Genomic DNA, 21,062 nt, shown 5'->3' on the forward strand with positions numbered 1-21,062 from the left:
CAGTCCTCAAATTTTCTTCATGAATCTACTCTAACTGCTCTTGTCAAGGTAACTATTGACTTTGCATTGCTAAGTCCAAAGATTGATTCTCAGTTCTCATCTTCCATGACTTTGCCACAGTATCTGGCATAGCCTGTGATATCCTCTTTTCTTTGCCTGGCTTCCCCAACAGCACATCCTCCTGTTTTCTTTCTTTCTTTCTTTCTTTCTTTTTTTTTTTGGTACCAGGGATTGAGCCCAGGGACACTCAACCACTGAGCCACATCCCTGGCCCTTCTTATTTTGAGACAGGGTTTCACTAAATTGCTTAGGACCGCACTAAATTGCTGAGGCTGACTTAACTTTTGATCCTCTTGCCTCAATCTCCCAAGTCACTGGCATTACAGGCATGTGCCACCAGACCCCAGCCTCTCCTCCCTTTTTGACTGCTCAGTTTCAGTTGCTGGTTCCTTCTCATTCTTTGTAACCTCCAAACACTGGAGTATCGCAGGGGTCTGTCCTTTTGTTCTTTTCTCTTTTCTACTTCACTTCCTGAGTGATCTCATCAAGTCTGGCTTTAAATTCCATCTATATGCTACCAACTCCCAAATTCATTACCTAGTTAGGACCTTTCTCCTGTGCTCCAAGGTTTGTATATCCAACTGTCTACTCAATGACATCCTTTTGATGTCTAGTAGGCATCTCAAACTTAATAGGTACAGCACTGAACTCCTGATCCACTTCCTTCTGAAGTCTTTGCCATTTCAGTAAACAGCAACACCACTGTTTTAATTCCATAGGCAAAAAAATCTTTGTCATCCTAACTGCATATTCAGTCTGTTAACAACTTTTCTACTCTACATTCAAATTATCCAGAATCTGAACACTTTGTATCTATTTTTATGACCCTGCTCTAAAACACCATTATCTTTGATTTAGATTACTGCAACACCTTAAATATGTTCTTGAATTTGCCACTGTCCATTCAGTTTATTCTCAATATAACCTCTGAAGAAAGTCAAATGTTATTTCTCATTCTCTGAGTCAAAGTCATAATAACGTGTTTATTGTTTCCACATTAGAATGTAAATATCTTAAGGACAGAAATTATTTTGTTTCATTCCCCAGTGCTTAGCACATAGTAGCCACTCAACAAATATTTGGTTAATAGTTTTTCGAATGAATAAATGTTCTCTCATTTCTTTAGTGAATCTCTGTTGCCTACATGTAAACTTAAGGGCATGAAAGGTTCTATATAATCTGATCTTTGCCTGCATTTTCATATTCTTATCCTACCTCTACTAGTTGAACAGGGTGCACTTAGGTATCCTTGCTCTGACATGTGCCACTTGTGTCTTCCTAATCTTACTTCTCAGCCCATTTAGGCATCCTTGTTAAAATTATATTTCTTCAAGTTTCATTTTTAATATCACCTATTCTTCTGAGGCCTCTGGGATTTCCAGTGCTGGCTGACTGAGGAGGAGGTTCTTTTTAGCTCACATTGCCCTGTGAATGACAATTTCATGACAGTACTTGTTCACACTATGTGTAACTGTTATTCCTGGGTCCTCTGGACTGGCTTCACCAAGACAATTTAACCACATTTATTATGCACTATGTGCCAGATGCTACTGTGGCACTAAGAACACAATGATAAAAAGGTAAGTGTGCTAAGTAGCTACTACCAGGCACTTTATTTTATTCAATATTTATGCAACTCTGTAAGGCAGGAAAAATTAACCCTATTTTATAGAGGTGTACATGTGCTTGAAGAGGTTACCTAATCTTACCCCCAGAGCCTGGGTTATTATTTGTATATGAAAAAATCTTTTAAAGTGATTTCAGAAATCCCTTCCTGACCTTCCTTTTCCTACCAAGGTAATGATACCTGGTGTTTTACTCTTTGTTTTGATTATTTTCAATTCAAAATAAACACTGGTAGAAAACACTGAAGATGATTTAAAAAAAAAAACAAACCCTAGGGCTGGGGACATAGCTCAGTTCGTAGAGTGCTTGCCTGTCAAGCACAAGGTCCTGGGTTAAATCCCCAGCACTGTGTGCAAGAAAAAAACACAAAAAACCTAAAGACAGTACTCACACGGCTTTTAATGAGACTTGCTTTAAAAAAAAAAAAAAAAAAAAAAAAGGATGATTAGTAAGGCATGGTGACGCAGGCCTGTAATCCCAGTGACTTGGGAGGATAAGCAAGTGGATCACAAGTTCAAGGCTGCCTTGGAACCTTAGCAAGACTGTTTCAAAATAAAATAAAAAGGGTTGGGAATATAGCTCAGTGGTAAGGTGCCCAGTTCAATCTCCAGTACAAAAAAAAAAGTAAATGAAATTTATGCTATAATTTGTCTCCAGATAAAATATTCAACCCAAACAATAACATCTAAACAAAAATCTTTCACCTTGAAAAAACTAGTTTTTTCCTAGTAAGGCTTAAAATATTCTAATATAGGACTCTGGAATAAAACTGGTTCCAAAACAGCATTCCCTGAAAGCCTATGAGGAGGAGCCAAGAAGGCAGGAGACCCAGTATGGAAAGATCACTTCTAGGAGCAAATACAGGTAAAGAAATTAGAGGTGGCTTTTTTATTACCATTCAGACAGACTACCAGAATTTGTATCTGGTATGCTGAAGACGTAGCTCAGTGGTAGAGCTCCTGGTTAGCATGCACAAGGCTCAGAGTTCAAGCCCCAGAACTTCCCCCACTCCAATTGCATCTAGGCTCAGATTGCTTTACTGAAAACTTTACTGACTAGAATGGAATAAAATTCTTCAGAGCTACCAGGAGTTTGCCATGTTGATTTTTCTAGGCTGGAGTTTTAAATAAGTTTAATCTACCCTCTTGCCTATACTCATATTCTGAAGAAAAAAAATCAAAACCTTCTTTTATCATCTTGGTGGGGACTCTTTTCAAGTGTCTTGTCTCTTTGGGACAATTAGTTGTTCAGTGGATCTAGTAAATCACTTTTAGAAACTGGAGCATGAAATTGAGGAAATACTGCTCTTTTCACCCTGCTTTTTTTGGGAAAGGATGGAAGGACTGAGTTTAAAGTTGGCTGTTTTCATTTATGGGGTACTTTCCCCAAATCACTGAATAAAAATCAGCTTCTCCCTCTTTTATTAAACATGCTGCGAATAAAAACTTTCATGACTCTATGAAAGTCTGCACAATATCATGTAAACTCCTCTGTATTCACCAGAGGAAAGGAAACAAATTTGGTTTCATAAGGTTTTGTTCTGTGTACCAGGGATTGAATCCAGGGGTGTTCAACCACTGAACCATATTCCCAGCATATTTTTTTGAGACAGGATCTCACTAAATTGCTGAGGCTAGCTTTGAACTTATGATCCTCCCGTCTCAGTCTCCCAAGCTGCTGCTGGGATTACAGGCATGTGGTACCACGCCCAACTTGTTATGCTTAATAACTTATTATGCTTAATTAACTTGTTATGCTTAATAACTCCCAAAGTACACTTTCCTATAATAAGAAATAATCTATTCTTTAAATTTTTTTTTTTTTAATTTTTAGCTATACATGACAGTGGAATGCATTTTGGCAGAATATACAAACATAGAGTATAACTTATATTCTATTTAGGTTCCCATTCTTGTGGTCTTACATGATGTGAAGTTACCCTGGTTGTGTATACAAATACAAGGCTAGGAAAGTTATGACCAATTAATTCTACTCTCTCCTATTCCCCTGTCTCCTCCCTTTCCTTTGTTTCCCCTTGTCTAATCCAATGGACTTCTATTCTTCCCCTCCTCACCCTCCCTTGTGGGTTAGCATCCACAAATCAGAAATAACCTAGTCTCTTTAAAAAAAAATTTTTTTTTGTAGTTGTAGATGGACAGAATACCTTTGTTTATTTTTTTGTGGTGCTGAGGATTGAACCCAATGCCTCACATGTTAGGCAAGTGCTCTGCTACTGAACTACAGTCCCGGCCCTGAAGAAATAATCTATTCTTGATGTCTAGGAATGATTTTACCTTTTTGTCCTCTCCTGGTTACTTCATATATTTACTCATGTGGTCTCCAAAGTGCAAAGCTTGTCTTCATTATTAGTGTGCCCTTTTTTTTTTTTTTTTTTTTTTTTTTTTTTGGGTGGTACTGGGGATTGAACCTAGGGCCTTGTGCTTGACAGGCAAGCACTCTACGAACTAAGCTATATCCCCAGTCTTGTGCTCAGTTTTATAATGCTAGTTGAACATGCTGGGGGCAGAGGATGAATAAGAATTCCTGCTCTGAGATAGTCACAGTCTACTAGGAGAAAAACATCTATTAGGCAGTGTAAAGACAATATAAATTCTTGGCCAGTGCAACAGTAGGGAGAAGCTAGGGCTTAAAAGGTTTATGTTTTAGATGGGACACAGTTGAAAATCATTTAAAATAGAAGTCATTTATCTTCTGCCAACTCATCCAAACAAATGAATATTGAGTATCCAAAATGAGCATGCCTTGGGGGACATAACAGTCAAGAAAGAGTTAGCTGCTTCCACGGAGCTTCTTGTCTGACACAGCTTTTGACAGGTAGAAGTCTGAAGGTGTTAAAGGTTTTGAAAAACCAAAATAAACCTACCCCTTGAGTGCGCTCTGCCTTTAACATTACTTCTCTGGCCAGAATTCATGCATATGGGGCACAGAAATCAATTTCAGAACTGGGGGACCACAGAGATTATTTTCTTCATTAATGATGTTACAACTGGGGCAACTGAGGCTCAGGGATATAAAAGGATTTCACTAAGGTCACATGGCTGATTAGTCATTTCTATACAGTACAGTGTTTAAGGGAAATAATTTGGTTTTGAAGGTCAATTATAATCATACTTCTTTATGGAGGCTGAAAGCACTAATAGTTTTTCAGTTCTGAAACTATCAAAATCAAGGCCAAGGGGGCTGGGGCTGTAGCTCAGTGGTAGAGTGCTTGCCTACCATGTGTAAGGCACTGGGTCCATCCCTAGCACCACATAAAAATTAAGTGCCATCTACAACTAAAAAATATTTGAAAAATATCAAGGCCAAGGATCTCAGGCCAGCCAAACCCCTTCAATCTTGACCTCCTATACTAGGTTGGGCCTCAGTGATAGGAACTTTCAGTTTCCCAAACATCTCTTCATAACGTACACCATGCTTGTAATTTTTGATCAATGGCTATGTCTGTTATAAGAATGAACTGAAAGCAACATTAGGTTCAGGAAGACCAATCAGACTACTCCAGGTGTCAATGATGGAGAGAGAAGTAGATAGTGGTGAATAAAGTTTTTAGGATACTGGGATTGAACTCAGGGCTTCATGCATGCTTGTCAAGTGCTCTACCACTGAGCAGCATCCCCTGACCTTCTAAAATTTTGAGACAGGGTCTTCCTAAGTTGCCCAGGTTGGCCTGGAACTTGAAATCTTCCTACCTGAGCCTCCCAAGTTGCTGGGCTTACAGGCATCATTGCTTTCATCAGCAGAGATATTTTTAATAAGTAGAATACACAACACTTAGCAACTGATTTATGGAAAGGTCTTAGGGTGTTGGATATGGAAAATGAAAAACCCAAAAACAGTTAAGGGAATGAAAAAGAAAGTCATACATTGATAGCTTTCCCAATGACAGAACAATTTCTAGAAAGGAAGCCAAAGCAATGATCCTTTCTCAAATAAATCCTTTCCCAGGGACAGTATAATGGGACCGTGAAGGGAAAGAGAAGCTCTGAATGCTGAACCCAAACCCTCCATTCTTCTCCAAGTAAAAATATTGCCCAGTACAAATTTTCAGATTCTCACAAACCTGTTCCCTGAGTGCCCAAAATGGTTGCTTCCATTTCACCTAGTAAAACAGACCCCAAATTCTTCAGTGCCCAAGCTGACCCGCTCATTAATTATGTCCCCTCCTTTATTCAAGGGCTCATTTCCCACCAGGAGAATGGGTCCAGAGGCGTCACTCTGTTCCTACCCCCCACCTGGTCCTACATGAGATTTGGTTCCTGAATAAACAGCTGAGATAAGTGAAGTTTGCGTGTGGTTGGGTCTTTTTGTGCTAACAGAGAGTAGAACCAAGGAGCTGGCTATCAGGTTCTGGATGGCACAACTGGCATTTGATCGTGTTGGAGATAGAGAATATTGATTTGGTGGTGGAGTTTGTGTCACAAGAAGATGAAGTCCATAAACAAGGCTAAACCTGTCCATTTGAACCAAAAACTAAATTTCCTTTTTGGACCTTACAAATGAATTTGTGTTAACTGCGCTACCAGCTGATCCCTCAAGGAATGAGTTAATGAAGTCAAATCAGTCAAACCCTGCAAGGATACTCCGTTGAGGAATATTGGAAAAACGAACCAAAAACCCAGCGCATATTCTGACAATTAAGAATAGTTATCTCATTAGAGATAACTTAAGAAAAAGCTAGGTAAAATAAAAGACAAACTCATAAATTGATAGCACTTGTCAGTCTCAAAGAGACCCAATAACGCAAACTGACTTGGGGCAAACCCCCTCGCATCGGGTCCGTGGTACGTGAGCATTTCTTTTGGAGCCGCTTACTAGGTCCCAGAGGTAAAGCTGCTGCCAAACTGCGCCTCATAGCCCGGGGCTCTAACACTCGCCCCTGGGCCCCACATCCTCACTTCGCCCGGGGGCGCAGAGGACGCCTCCCTTCCCTCAACCCCACATTCCTGCCTTCCAGTTGCCAGGGCTGTTCAGGCCTGGCGTCTCCTAAAACTCCCTCTCTTGAGCCCCGCCTTTACCGCTCCTCCAAAGTCGGCTCCCGAGCGCTCCGCCTCGCACCTCACCCTTGCGGCCGCCGCCTCCTCCCACACGCACAGCGACTGGAGCCCAGCTGGCTGTGCTTCAGCCACCACTTCCCCACCCCCGCAGCCCGCCTTCACCAATCAACGCCCTGTCCTCTGCCTGACCAATCACCTCCATTCCACTGCAACCAATCCTTCCATCGGCCTGCCGTGAGCGACGTAGCTGCGGCGCGCTGATATCCAATTACCCGGATGTACTCCAAAGCCGGCCCACCCCCTTCAGCCAATAAGACCCAGGAAAAGCAGATGTTGTTCATTGAGATTGCACCTGCTGAGAATTAAACAGCCAATTAGAAGCTTTACGGAGTCCTGTCAGTCCATCTCAAAGCCAATTACCCTGGAGGCTTCCGCCTCCTAAACCTTGCGGGAAAAATCAGCGCTCCAGAGCCTGGGACCCAGGTGCGAGGGGGTTGAATCACTTCGGCGTTTTACAGTTCTCACAGAAGTAGTGTTTCTGTACAAAGCCCGTGCCATCCCATAACCCGGTAGCTATTGGGAGAGCAGCCTAATTCGGGCGGCTCTCCACCACTTTCTCTTTCGCTTTTTTTTTTTTTTTTTTTTTCTTTTAATCCTCGCTGGGTCCCCCACATCGTGACAGGAGCTCAGGAAAGGCGGAAAACATTTTTTTTTTTTTTTAAATTTGGAAACATATAAAATAGATTTCGTGGGTAGGGGAAGGTGCTGCACCACATAGATGAAAGATCCACGCGTCTGTTCCTGCCGAGACGTGACACGATGTGGATCGAAACTGCAGCGGGAGCGGAGAAGAGACTCGAGTTCCCACTGCGGTGGTAAGGGATCTTCGGACGCTGCAGCGTCTGGGGCCTGCCCTTCCCTGGGGATTGACGGGACAGTCCCAGAGGACGTTTCTGCTGGGGCGAGAATGGGGTGGGTTTCTGCAGGCGGCGGTTTGCTTTGGAAGATTGAATTCCAGCCGTCGTCTGGGTCTCTGGACCGTTAAGAACGGTTGGGCCCAGCTGCTGCTTCTGTGCTGCGGGGAGCCTCACGAACCCGGCCTGCGCCCCACTTGGTTCACTCTGTACCCGCCCCCACGCCCGGCCCTAGAGGCTCACCCTGGGAACAAGGAGCCGGGCCCTCCTTGTCACTGGGAGATATTCCGCACCAACTTCTATCATAGTGTCTGGTGAGCACCAATAAATGTTCGTTGAATAAACGCAAGATTATATTTTGATCAATTAGGAAGATGCTTTGGGGACTCAGTTTTTCCTTTTCTACTCTTATTTTTTGTTTGTTTAGAGACGGGGGTCTCCCTATGTTGCCTAGGCTGGCGTTGAACTTCGGGACTCAAGCGATCCTTCTGCCTCAGCCTTCCCTCCAGTGACTGGGACTATAGGCGTGCCCAGTTTCAGTTAATTTAAAAAATATGTATGTGTTTGGAATAAGTAATGCATGTACATTCTAGAAGATTCAAAAGAAACCGATGGTTATTACAGAGGATGTCCCCTTTTCTTCAAAGGGAACCAGTTCTACGAGTTTCTTGGAAGTTTTTCATATTTCATAGGTTAATATTCATATGTGTGTATGGATATGTGTATATGTCCATGTACTATATATATGTATATACATATATTTCCAGTCAATAACATACATACCATTTTGCAGTTTCCTTTTATATAATTTAGACATTTTCATAGCAGCATGTATGTATCTGCCTCAGAGTAATAGTTTTATAGTATGAGTGAGGGATTTATTAGGATATATTAAGCCAGTCCTGTAGCATTATGTTGATATGCAAGCATTCTGTATCTATAGGTTAAATACTTAGGAATGCAATTGCTAGGTCAAAGAAATGTGTGCATTGTTTTTTATTTCATTTGGATAGAAAAAATTATGCAAATTTCTTTCCTCCCCCAAAATTTTTTCTAATTTTCATTTCACTAGCAATGTTTGAAAAGGATTTTGGTAAATGTAGCATTGCCAAATTGCCTTCCTCAGAAGTTTGAAGTTTTCTCTCCCATCAGCAATGTGTGAAAAACTGTTTCATTGCACACTTATACAATGTGTTATCATGTCTTGATTTTTGACAGTCGGATAGTGTGAATGGTATCTCATTGCAATTTTCATTTTCATTTCTTTTTAGGTTGAGAGTATTTTAATATGTTTAACTGGCAAATTGTATTTTTTGTGAATTATATACTTTGTTAATATTTTTATTGGTTATTGAGTCTTTCCTTAATATTTACTCTTTGTTTGTATTTAAGTTAAAAATAATTTCCTCTTTTCTCAGTTGGGTTTTTGTCTTTTTTTTTTTTTTTTTTTTTTTTTTTTTTTTTATGGTGCTATCAGGATTGAACCCAGGGTAGCTCTACCACTGAACTACATTCCCAGCCCTTTTTATTTTTTGTTTTGAGACAGGGTCTTGCTAAGCTGCCCCAGGCTGGCCTTGAGCTTTTGATACTCCTGCCTCAGTCAAGTCTCTGGAATTACAGGCATGCAGTACCACACCCAGCACGCCAGTCTTTTAACTTCACTTATAGTGATTAAAAAAAAAAAAGAAATAAAAAAAATTTATATGCAGTTGAACATAACATTTTCTGAGAATTTTTGGGTTTCATATCATATTTAGAAAAGCTCCCACCAAAGTTTATTTTTTAAAAAAATATTTTTCTATTTTTTTGTACCATCTTTTCGTATATGTGAATTTTTGAGTTTTTGTTTGTTTTTGCAGTACTGGGGATTGAACCCATGGCCTTGCACATGCTAGGCAAGTGCTCTACCACTGAACTATATTCCCATTGCACATAATGTTTTTCGATTCATCTGAAATTTATTTTCATATAAAGATGTGGATAGAGGTCCAACTTTGTTTTGTCCAATCCTTCTTATTGAATAAACTTATTTTCTCCATTGTTTTTGAATGTTATCTTTAGAATACCTCAATTGCTACATGCATCTGATTCCATTTCTGGATTTTTCATTTTGTTCCATTGATCTATCTACATTTTATCTACATTCTGTTGTTTTTTTTTTTTTTAAACAATTGATGTAATTTGGATTTTTAATACAATTTTAAAACAATGTACAATATGCATGCAGAAAAATGCTTGAATGATAAGTACACATTTTGGTGAATTTTCAAAAATGAAATACATTTGCATAACCAGCACCAGTTCAAAAACCAAAACATTATCAGTGCTACAGAAGCTGCCCTGTGTTCCTTTCCAGTCACTATTCCCCTTAAGGATAACCACTTTTCTGACTTCTGGTTTTGCCACACACACACGCACATATATAATAGAATTACAGAGTATATACTTCTTTGTGTCTGGCTTCCTTTGTTTATTTCTGTGAGATTCAGTCATATTGGGGTATATAATTTTAAGCCATTCATTCATATTACTGTAGTATATTTATATTGTGCTATAATTTACTTTTCTATAGTTAATGTTATTTTGTTTGGAATCACATATTTTTAGCTTAGAGAATTGTTGTGTTTATGATATAGAATCTTCCTATAAATTGAAGTCATTGATGGTCTCGTCAGTAGTAGTTTAAAGTTTTCAACATTTACATGTTTCTTGTTAAGATTATTCCTAGGTAATTGAGTATCTTGATTGCTATAGCTATTTTTACTTTAGAAAGGTTACAGAGTAGTTTAAAACCAAGAAATAATGGCCAGTGTTGCTATAAAAGGTGCAGCATTACTTTATAGATCCATCATCTTCCAGCTCCAATGGGGGTGGGATAGGCCAAAAAAAGAGGAAATCAAATGGAAACACAATATAGGTATTAAAAATTAAAGTTATACCATAGGAGGAATTTCAATATCAGGGCAGTGAAAAGTCAGGTGGATTCACTATTCCTGGAAATTTTTAAAAAGAGGGTTAACTTCTAACTGGCTGGTGAAGTTGGAGAGTAGAGGAAATAACTTTAGTTGAAGTGATTCTAATAGATGATTCCAAACTCGCTCTCAAGTCCCTGTGCATTTGGAATTTTCATCTCATTTCCCTTCTAAGAACCCAATCAAAATTGAGAAATTGAGTGTGAGATGCTGGATTGGGTGAACAGTAATTTCTGTATTTTCATCTCCAATTCCTTAGAGTCCATTCTGTTTCCTTGATGGGTGTTCTGAATAAGCTGCAGGAGGCAGTAGGTGAAATAAGTAAACAGAAGGCCTGGGTTTCCCAGAGAATTTGGTGAGCAGGTGTGGCCATTCAGTAAGTCTGAAACAGGATAGTAGGATTGTAGAGTTTAGCTAGTGTTTGGGCAGTGAGTGGTTCCCAGTTACAGGTAGCCTGACTCCAGAGCCTTGGCAGCTCACAGAGTTCCCCTCCCATACAACATGTGAATGAGCCATTCAAGTGACATTCAGTTGCCTACATCTGAAGAACAGCACTCTCCTCTCCTTTGCTCATCCTAGGAGTCACTCCTTTCTCCTGCATTTATCAAGCTTCTTTATCAGAAACCAGCAGATAGGAACAAGAACCTTATTCTCATAATTTATGCTGGTGCTACTGCATGTTTAGATCAGATTGATGAATTGTGTCAGGTATCCTGGGAGAGATTCTCCTTAGCTTCTCTGGCTACTACCTCCCAACTCTTAAGTCTTGTTTGGTTTCCCTTACAAAACATGACTTGGGAATCTCTAGTCTTAGACATTCTCCAGTGTGAGTTAACCTTGAACTTAGAGTGAGTCTTCTGCCTGCCCTTGAGTAATGAATGCTGATGGGAGAAGAGGACAGGGCCCATTCCACCACATCCAGCTTTATTTTTTATTTTGAGACAGGGTCTCACTAAGCTGCTGAGGCTGACCTCAAACTTGGAATTCTCTTGCCTCAGCTTCTCTAGTGCTGGGGTCATAGGTGTGTACCATCATACCTGGCCCACTATAGAGGTTCCCAGTCTGCATTTCTTAGGATCTGTGGTGGCTTCCAAATGACGGGATAATGGATAAACATTTTTGTTCCTAACTTGCACCAGTTATTTGTGGAGGGGCCCATGATTCAAAGTTGAGGATCATTTCCTTGCAGTGCTCTCATTCCCTGAATCAGAATCTAGCCTGGTGAAGGAAATAGAAGTCAGAAATTAGAGCAAGAATATTATCAAGGACCAAATGGGACATGCTGAAATGGTACCAGAGTACTTTGGATCTAAAGTTCTCTCAGTCTAGGTGAGACCATGACTGAGATGGAGGTGAGGAAGGGTAGAAGGAGGGTGCAATGAGATGACTTCAGGAATGACCTGCCAGGCAGGGGTAGGCAGAAGGTGGGCAGAGTGAATGGATTCAGAAAGCTCACAGATTGTTCCACCATACTGGAACATTTCTGAACAGCCTTTCTCTAACCTAAGAGGTTGCTGAGGTTAGAACCTAGAAAAGGAACTAGGAAATCCGAAGTCTTCATATTTAATCATAAGAGGGTCCTTTACTGGGAGATAGGCATTTCACATCAGTCTGCCTGATTCCTGGAATTCCTGCTCCTATCTACCCATCATGGAGGAAGAAGCAGTTAGACCTTTGGGAGATGGGTTGAAGCAGAAAAGGTAAAAATAACTTCCTGAAATAGGTGTATTAGAGTTATGGAAGGAAGGTGAGGACTAACGATAGATCTGCTGCCCTTAAAAGTTTAGAATGAGTGGGGTGGAAGGTGTTACCTTGTCACAGTTCATGTCCTGCAAGTGAGAGGTCCTGGGAGAAGAAGTTATAACAGTGAATGTGGCAATATGGTGGAAACTATGGGTTTTGAGTCAGATAACCCTGAGTTCAAATATAGTTCCTGTACTAACTAACTGTGCACTTGAGCAACTTAATTTACCTTTGGTTGATGAGCTAAGATGCCTATCTACCATATGGGGTTGATGTGAGGATTCAATAAGAAAGCATATATAAGGCCATTTACATAGAGGAGACCCTAAATAAATGTTTTCTTCTCTCTGGGCAGTTTTCTTCTCTCCCACCTTGGGAAGAGCCTCCATTGAACTGTCTCTGTCACATCCTTGCATGTGGACATGCCCCACAATACCACATGGTGTACCCACTCATGTTCCTGGTTGCAATTGCACACTCATTGGCAAACACACCAGCCTGTACAGTCACAACTGAGCTAAGAGCAGCCTTTCCAGACAGGTAAGAGGAGGGACTGACTTGCTGGTGATTTGACAAGCTGTAGAACCTGGTCACCTTAGAGGGCTTTAACCCTTGAAGGTATCCCGGAAAAACTGGGAAAGGAGAATAGGGGTGGTGGGGTGGTAGTCGGAAATAGTCCCACAGGCATTTCTGTGAGAGGTACTATTTCTTGGGTGATATTTTGTCCACTAGGGAGATTCTATTCTGTGTTTAGGGCCATTGTTTTTGGAGCTGCATTCTAGCTGTATAGTAGCTTTTAGCCACATGTGGTCATTGAGCACTTTTAAAGGTGATAGTGCAAATGAAGAATGGGATTTTATGTTTTTTTTTAATTGTAATTAAAGTTTACAAAAGATAACTTGATTCAGTTATTGGAAACTTTTAAGTATGTTTGGAACAATTTGGATGTGTGAATCTACTTTTCTAGTGGTAAATTTAATGAAATCTATATACAGATATTTCTGGTAAAAAAATTAGTGATTGAATTGAAATGTACTATGAATATAAAATATACACTGGATTTCAAAGACCAAGTATGAAAAAATGTTACGTATTTCATCACTGATTTTTATATTGATAACATGTTGAAATAATAATAGTTTGGGTACATTGGGTTAAATAAAATGTATTGAAATTTATTGTACCACCTCCTTTTGACTTTTTTAATGGGGCCCCTAGAAAATTACACATTTGACTCAACTTCTTTTTCTGTTGGGCATCTCTGTTCTTGAGACTTTGGACAACAGCATCTTCCTGTGCCAGACGTTCATCTGTTCCTGACTGCCTGCCCCAGGGGCTTCACAGAGAAGATTTCTCTGAACAGCAGGGCTGCTCTGCCCTTATCTGCATTGCAGAGAGGACAAGTAGACTGAGAACCACTGCTGCCAGACTCCCAATTCCCAATCTAATAAGCTGGTGGAAGTTGATGGGGAGGAGAGTACATCGTAAACCAGAGAGGGGAAGGTTTCTAGGATGCTAATTGAGTTTGTGCATAAGTGGGGGAGGTTGGGGAGGAGGACTTAGGGATACCTATTTCTGAAGGATGTTAATTTCTTCAGTCTCACTCCTTGAATTGCTGGATTCTCACATTCACTTCTGCCCCATTAAAGAGCTTGCCTGGCCTGAAGTCCTGCTTTGACTTCTCCATGGCACTGGCTGCCCTCACCTATCAGGTGCAGTTTGAGCTGGGACTGTTGTAATGAGTAGATCTCCTCAGACCAAGGACAAACAGCAGCGGCTAGGAAGCTTATGATGTCTGCATATGGTTTGGTGTGGGGCGGGAGGGGACACCACAGGGGGAGGGAAACTAAGGATGCTGGGCAGATGCTGCTGCAGAGAGAGAAAGGCTCCCTGGGGCCGCGTGATTCTTCACTTGTCAGTCCCTCCTCTCTGCTCCTCTTTGCTCCTCCCCTTCTGACGATGCTGAGACTGTCACCTGATCTCTTGAGCTCTCAGCATCTCTACTTTTTGGGGCTTTGCTTTGTCCTCTGTTTGAAATGCACTTTGTGGTAGTCAGCACTTCCAAACCTCTCATTCCACTTCCCTGTCTGGGTGACGTCTGTCCAGAGACGGCTTCCCACTAGGACTGTTCCAAACCCAGATCCAGGGTTGCTACCGAAGGAAAGGGGAAAGTAACCAGGCAGGCAGGTCCTACTGCTCCCCGCTTCTCTCCACTTTTCACTTGCTGGGCTGCCCTCCCTGTTCCTCTCAGCCTAGCCCCTTTTGGGTTCTGGGTCTCTCTCCTTTGACAGCTTTGCATTTGTTAGTCATTTTCTAGGAGTTCCCTCTAGCTTTATCCCCCCCTATTGCAATAGGGAATTTATGACACCAGAAAGGCTAGAAAGAAGAGAAGGAGCTGGGTATCCTAGGCTGGGATTTCTGCACAGGGATCCCTGGAAGTTGCCCCAGCTCCAGAGAAAGGGAGTAAGAGGAAAAGGATTTAGACTGAAAGGGGTTGGGGATTCTGATCTTTCCAGGCACAGTAGGCCCCCTTACCTTGTATGTCAAGCTGGGTTAGGTGGAAGTGAGGCCACTGGGTTGGTTACATGGTCAATAGACAGAAAGGGGAATTCATGAGAGGAAATAGACTGAAGTAAAGAAAGTTCCAGAGATGGTGTTTTGTTTTGGCTGCAACTATAGTGACATTTGGCAGCAGGTTTAATGATCAGACAGACAAAGGAAGGTGGTGGCTCATGCAGACACAGTGCCAGTGTGTGGTCCATCCTCCCCCATATCACATGCATGCATCCTCTTAGCTTGAGAATCCTTGGCTCTGGTTCCTTGCACCTACAACCCGGGACTAGGGTGTGATAGGGAGCAGCAAAGAAAGGGAAACTCCTGGGTGAGAAGCAGAGACCCCAAGAAACAAGTGTCAATTCCATGTCTCACCTCTGAAACAATCATAGCTATGATTGGCAAATGGCATTGGTCATTAAAGAATGTAATTGTGCGAAGAAAGCCTAGTGGTTATAACAGCAGACTGAAACTCAGTTATGTTTCCTGCTTTGTGTGGGGGTGGGGGTGAAGGGAGTGTTGGGTTGACTACAGGGTCTGTATCTACAAATTCCTTGCACCCTCAGAGAAGAGATGACATTGCTGTTCTCAGACTGGAAAGGCACGGACAGCAGCACCTTTCTCAGGAGGTGTCACTAATTGCTGGCACAAGGCAGGTGGCAGGTTTGGGAGATTTGGGCTACTTGGGATGAGGTTCTGGTCCAAGTGGCCTTGGTTCTGTCTTTCCCTTTGGTATGTGAATTGGACTTGTCTGGGTCCCCTGTGTGGAAGGAAAAGTCAGAAGAGCTTGGCAGTGACCCGATTACCCCCAGAGTTCTTATCCCCAGAGGACCGAGGTGCCACAAAGTCAAAGGTCATGTGGTGTTTGACCCTGCCCTTGCCCTTGCTCCAGAGGGCAATCAGGCCGAAGCAGAGGGTCACTGAGGTGAGGAAGGGGAGGAAACCAACCACTAGCACCATAGCCACACCCCTGCTGTCCAGAAAGAAAGGCCCTGGGATCCCTGGCATGGTGATGTTAGGGTCAGAGAGAGTGCCATTTGGTGGTTCAACTTGAATTACTTCTAGCCAGGTCCTCAGGGAGTCATTCCCAGCTACATTGCTGACCACACAGACATAGGCCCCTCTGTCCTGTAGCTGTACTGAGCGGATCTCCAGTGTCCCATCCTCTAGGACCCTTACTCTCCCTGCCCTTCCCAGCCAAGCCCCTTGAGGCCTCATCCAGGAGACAGTGGGTGCTGGGTCTCCATCTCCAGAGCAGGAAAAAACGGCATGTCCTCCCTCCTCTGCAATGACCCACCGAGGCCCAGACTTCTGGATCAGGGCTGGTTTGCAAGTAAAATGCCCTGGAGGCAGGATGTCTGAAAACTCCCTCAGGCTCTTCCCTTGGACATGCTGGGGGCCAGCACAGGCAGGGGGGGATGTGCCAAAGTCCAGGCGGCTACGAAGCCTGAGCAGCCAGAGGAGGCGACAGTCACAGGTGAGGGGGTTGCCAGACAACCTCAGAGTGACCAATTTGTCTGGAGAAGGGAAAGCTGTTTCCTCCAGGGTCTGAAGAGCATTATCTGCCACATCCAGCAGGTGGAAGGCTGTCAAACCGTGGAAAGCATGGGCCTCAATGGAGGTGAGGCAGGCCCCTGATAATCGCAGCTCCTGGAGCCGTACCAGGGGGCTGAGCCTCCTGGCTGGAATGGCAGAGATAGGGTTCTGAGATAGATCCAGGACCCTGAGGAAGCTCAGGTGGTGCAGAGCTTGGAAGGGCACAGAGCTCAGGTTGCAGCGAGTGATAGCCAGGCTGCTCAGATTGAGCCCAATCAGACTCCCAGGGTCCAGAGCCTCCAGAGATGGCCAGTGATGGATCTCCAACTCCTTGAGCTGTCCCAGTCCCCGGAGTGCCCCAGCCGGCAGCCTCTCAATATCCAGTTCCCGAAGTCTAAGGACCACTAGTGCTGGGAGCCGGGCAAGGGCTAGGCCAGGCACCATGCTGAGGTTGCAGCGCTCCAGGGTGAGGGAGCTCAGCTTGGCCAGTCCTGCAAAGGCCCCTGGAGCCACAAACACCAGGTGATTGTCCCCAACCTCCAACTGCTGGAGGCTGCCTAACTCACCAAAAGCTCCATCAAGGAAGAGAACAATCTGGTTGAGCCGAAGGTCTAGCAGTGTGAGGGCAGACAGCCCTGAGAAGACCCCAGGCCCCACAATTCGGAGGCGATTGCCCTGCAGCCTCAGGGTGAGTAGGCTTTGTAGGCCAAGGAAGGCCCCAGGCTCAAGGGTAGAAAGCTGGTTGTGGCTGAGGTCCAGTTCCTGGAGCAAGCCCAGTCGGGAAAGCATGCCTCGCTGGAGCCCCCACAGGCGATTCCCACTTAGGTCCAGGAGCTCAGTGTCCAATGGGAGTCCCCCAGGGACAGCCTCTAGTCGCCTATGGGCACAGAGCACCGCTCGGGGCTGGGAGGCGCAGTCACACACAGCAGGGCAGCTACCTCTGCTACCTCCAGGCAGGAGAAGCAGGAAAAGGAGGAGGCACCATGGGGGCCAGATTTGCTTCGGAGCTGTGGTTGCATCCATTCCCTCTTGAGTCCTGGAAAAGATGATGACATGGCCCTTTTTGGAAAGCGGCTTCAGGTGGTGGTGACCCTGGACTTTCTCTAGCCCTCCTTATTGAGGAGTAAAATTGGTCTTTCTTGGAGTTGCCAGCAAGTAGGATACAGAACTAGGAAGAATTCTGGTATACAACCTCCCTGGGGCTTCCTGGGACTCCTCTTTAGGGAATATTTCCTTTCCTCCCCATCCCAGTCCTGGCTAACTGGTCACGTGCTTATTGTAACTAGCTCATGAATCCCTAGTCAACCTGATTTTTGTGGGGAAAGTTTTATTGGAATGGAACAGGTAGCAGAAGGGAAATAACTGAGTCTCTCTATAACAGTTTACCCCTGTATCTGTAAGATCTGGGAATAACTCAGGTCCCTTCTCCCTAATATCCCCTCCTGAAGCTCTGTTCTCCCTCTCAGCCCACCCTTGATCATCTCCCATGTCAGAGGCTTTGCCTAAGACTCAAGGAAAACACATCTTTGACCATATCTGACTGGAGAAATGTCCTCAACTCAGCTAAGTCACCCCAGGCTCACAAAGGCCTAAGCTCTTCCCCCTGTCTCTACACTCCTACAGCCTGGCCCAGGGACTGAAGTCTGGGTTGGCAGATCCAGTCTCCCCAGAATGCCTGTGTGGATGATAGTCCAGCTGTACATTAGCCGTGACCCAGGGTGCAGGGGGCACTCTACAGGGGAACCGGGAATCTTACCAACCCCTCCTCTCCTGAAGATGAAGTTGGGATGTGTGAGGGATCCAAAGGGTACCCAAGGTTTGCGTTGCTTGGTTCTCACTCTTATAATCCTTGTTCTTTTTATAGTACCAGGAATTGAACCTGGGGACACTTAACCACCAAGCACATCCCTATTCCTTCTTTATTTTTTATCTTGAGACAGGATTTCACTAAGTTGCATAGGCCCTTGATAAATTGCGGAGGCTGGCTTTGAATTTGTGATTCTCCTGCCTCAGCCTCCTGAGCTGTTGGGATGACAGACATGTGCCATTGTACCCAGCTCTTATAACCCTTCTGACTAGTGTTTTGATTCTAGTCTGTGTGTGAATCTGGGGGAGAGCCCTTTGTCCCCTCTGGCCTGAGCTAAGATGGATTGTGATCCTGGGAAGCATAGTAAAAGAGGAGAGATAGCATCTGACCTGATCCTGTGGGGTGGGGAGAAAAGGAACCCTTGGCTGGCACAGCAGATATCTGGATTTCTGGGTACCAGCAGCTGGGCAATATCAGGAAGACGGTAACTACAATGATCATCAGAGGCTGTCAGAGGTAATAGAGGAAAAGGGGTCTTGAGTAGCAAGAGTTCCTCAATTTGCCCTGTTCAATGCAACAGGGACACCAAAGGAGGTAAAGTATTAGAGTTGGCAGGGGTGGCTAATGTGATAGTAGGAAGAGCCAGCTGATTCTCTTGGAGGCAGCATCCCTGACTGCAGGTCCTGATCGCCTCTGGATTTTGAAGCTCTGGGCTTTTGGGTCCTGTGGGGTCAGCTTTCTGCTCTGTGCCCTATTTTCTCCCATGTGGAACATAGGACAATGTGACTTCTTCCCCTTCCTTTCTATTCTCCACCCTCCTCTAGCAGGATCATTCTGGAGGCTGTCCTCTATCCACCTCAGAGGACTGTAGTAGTTGGGAAACAAAAGAAAGAGACCAAATTAGACCCCCAGCATTACAGTTGAGGAGGTGTAAAAAAACAGAGGGATGCAGGGAACTGTTCAGAGGCTTTGGGGATGGAAAAGAATGGCAAGGGGCAAAGGCTGCTAGTGGCCTCCTTTGCCCTTACTCTAACCTAACAGGTATCTGGCATGCTGAGTTCTCCAGGGAGAGGAATACACAGCCTCCCTCCTCCTTCCTGTGCCTGTTCTGGGAAGTTCACCTGACAGCTAGCTCTTCATCACTGTTGCTGCAGTTCCTACTCATCCTTTTTGTTCTGCATTCAGCAAAAGTGCAATGAAGCATGTAACCCAGCTTCCTTCCTTCCCATTCCCACAAGTTCCCTCTTAGTCCCCTAAATCTGCTGGACCAGGGGCTGGGAGACCTGGAGCCAGACTCTTATTTATAAAGTGGCTAATTTAATCACAAACTTGCCGAGCTCCATGGATACGGGACTGGCTTCTAGCCACTTTGCAGGAGGAGATAGGTGTCAGACCATTTCTTTCTCTCCTTCAATGGGGTGTGGGCATTACCCTGTCAAGGATAGGGAAGTTCCTTCTTGCCCCTATGTGGCAGTTCAGAGACATATGTGAACATGAGTGTCCTTTTTAAAGCTCACCTGACTGGGCCATAGGGTCCTGTGTGGGGAGGGAACTCCTGGGGGAAAGATTTCTGGAGTATCCACACTGACCATGGGGGAAAATCCTACCCAGGGGTAGGGGGATCTCTGGGGAAAAGAGGGTGAGGTCTCCATGGAGTCCTTCCACCCAGGGGCACCTGGGAATTTTAGTTTGTCCACAAAAGTCCTGTGGCACCAGGATTAATAGTTGGTGGGGGTGGGTTACAAACCCTCTTTCATTGATAGGTACACTGATTTGGCTTTGTCTCTGAGAATGTTATAGAAAAGGGCAGCTGCAGTTTGGGACAGCAGACAGGGGCACTTACCGGAGATGCTGGAGGGTGGCATCAAGTTGGACACTGCATCTGTCCAGGGCTGGGGGCCCCGTCCCATTCGAGCTGCACCTGGGGCCACTGCACCTCCCCTCTGTGCCTCGCTCCCCACTCCCGCTGCCCGCCCACCTGCCACCGCCACGGCCACTGCCACCGCTGCTGTTGCCGCTGCTGCTATTGCTGTGGACGTTGCTGCCAAGATAGGGAGAGAAAAGAGCCAGGAAGCATTTCTCCTTTTTTTTTTTTTTTCTCTCTCTCTCTTTTTTTAAATCAGGCGAGAATGAGTCTGCAGCAACCCTGTTGGTGCAAAATAAATAAATAAAGCAACCAGGGAGGTCTGCAGCAAGCGGCCACTACAGGATGTCAGTGGAGGAAAGAAATGAGCGGGGAGGCTCTGTGCCAGGGATGGGTCTGCAAGAGCGGCAGCCAGGTAACACGAAAGGGTCTCTCTGACATCCGATTCCCCTCCAGGGAGCTAGGGAGTTCCCCAGCTAACCATCTTCAGAGGATTGTCTTTTGGTCTCCCAGATGCAAGGCAATTCTGTGCAACCTCTAAATCTAAATAGCCCCCATGGGTATCATGTATGGGAAAGTTCTCATTTCACTACATTCCCTGGAGAGCTTAGTTTCAGGTTCTTTCGGTGGAAGTACCTGAGGATTAGCTTAGGAGCCTCCGCGGGGAACTCCTCAGCCTGGGGAGAATTAAGGGGGCTAGAATTGCTGACTTGATACTGAAAGAGACCAGAGAGCAGGCACACAGGTAGTCATATTTAAGACTCCCTCCATCCCCTGACACACACACTTCTGCCTTTAAAATCATTTTATAGACAACTATACAAGTTGGAGTTTATGTTTACCCAGCTAAATCCCTCCCCTGAGAGGAAAAAATATCCTCTCCCATCATCTGTTGTTTCGTTCTCCTAGGAGGGTCCACAGTTATTCCTGAAGCAAAGGAAATTCTGGGCAAGGTCACAACAGGGAACCAGG

The 21,062-nt window shown here is 44.3% G+C and overlaps 1 protein-coding gene across 1 annotated transcript; it reads right to left on the reverse strand.

Moving 5' to 3' along the window:
- Positions 1–13,567: 13,567 nt before the first annotated feature.
- On the reverse strand, positions 13,568–20,176 carry LINGO4 (leucine rich repeat and Ig domain containing 4). The gene is made up of 2 exons (XM_079145191.1): positions 20,070–20,176; positions 13,568–17,455 (listed from the first exon to the last, which is right to left on the reverse strand). Exon 2 carries the CDS (start codon positions 17,440–17,442, stop codon positions 15,661–15,663), a length of 1,782 nt encoding a protein of 593 aa, XP_079001317.1. The 5' UTR covers positions 17,443–17,455; positions 20,070–20,176; the 3' UTR covers positions 13,568–15,660.
- Positions 20,177–21,062: the final 886 nt, after the last annotated feature.

This window comes from Sciurus vulgaris (assembly GCF_902686455.1).
Source record: "Sciurus vulgaris genome assembly, chromosome: 1".
Classification (NCBI taxonomy): domain Eukaryota; kingdom Metazoa; phylum Chordata; class Mammalia; order Rodentia; family Sciuridae; genus Sciurus; species Sciurus vulgaris.

Coding starts and splice junctions, on each gene's coding strand:
- LINGO4 (XM_079145191.1), bottom strand. CDS start 17,442: ATGGATGCAACCACAGCTCCGAAGCAAATCTGGCCCCCATGGTGCCTC.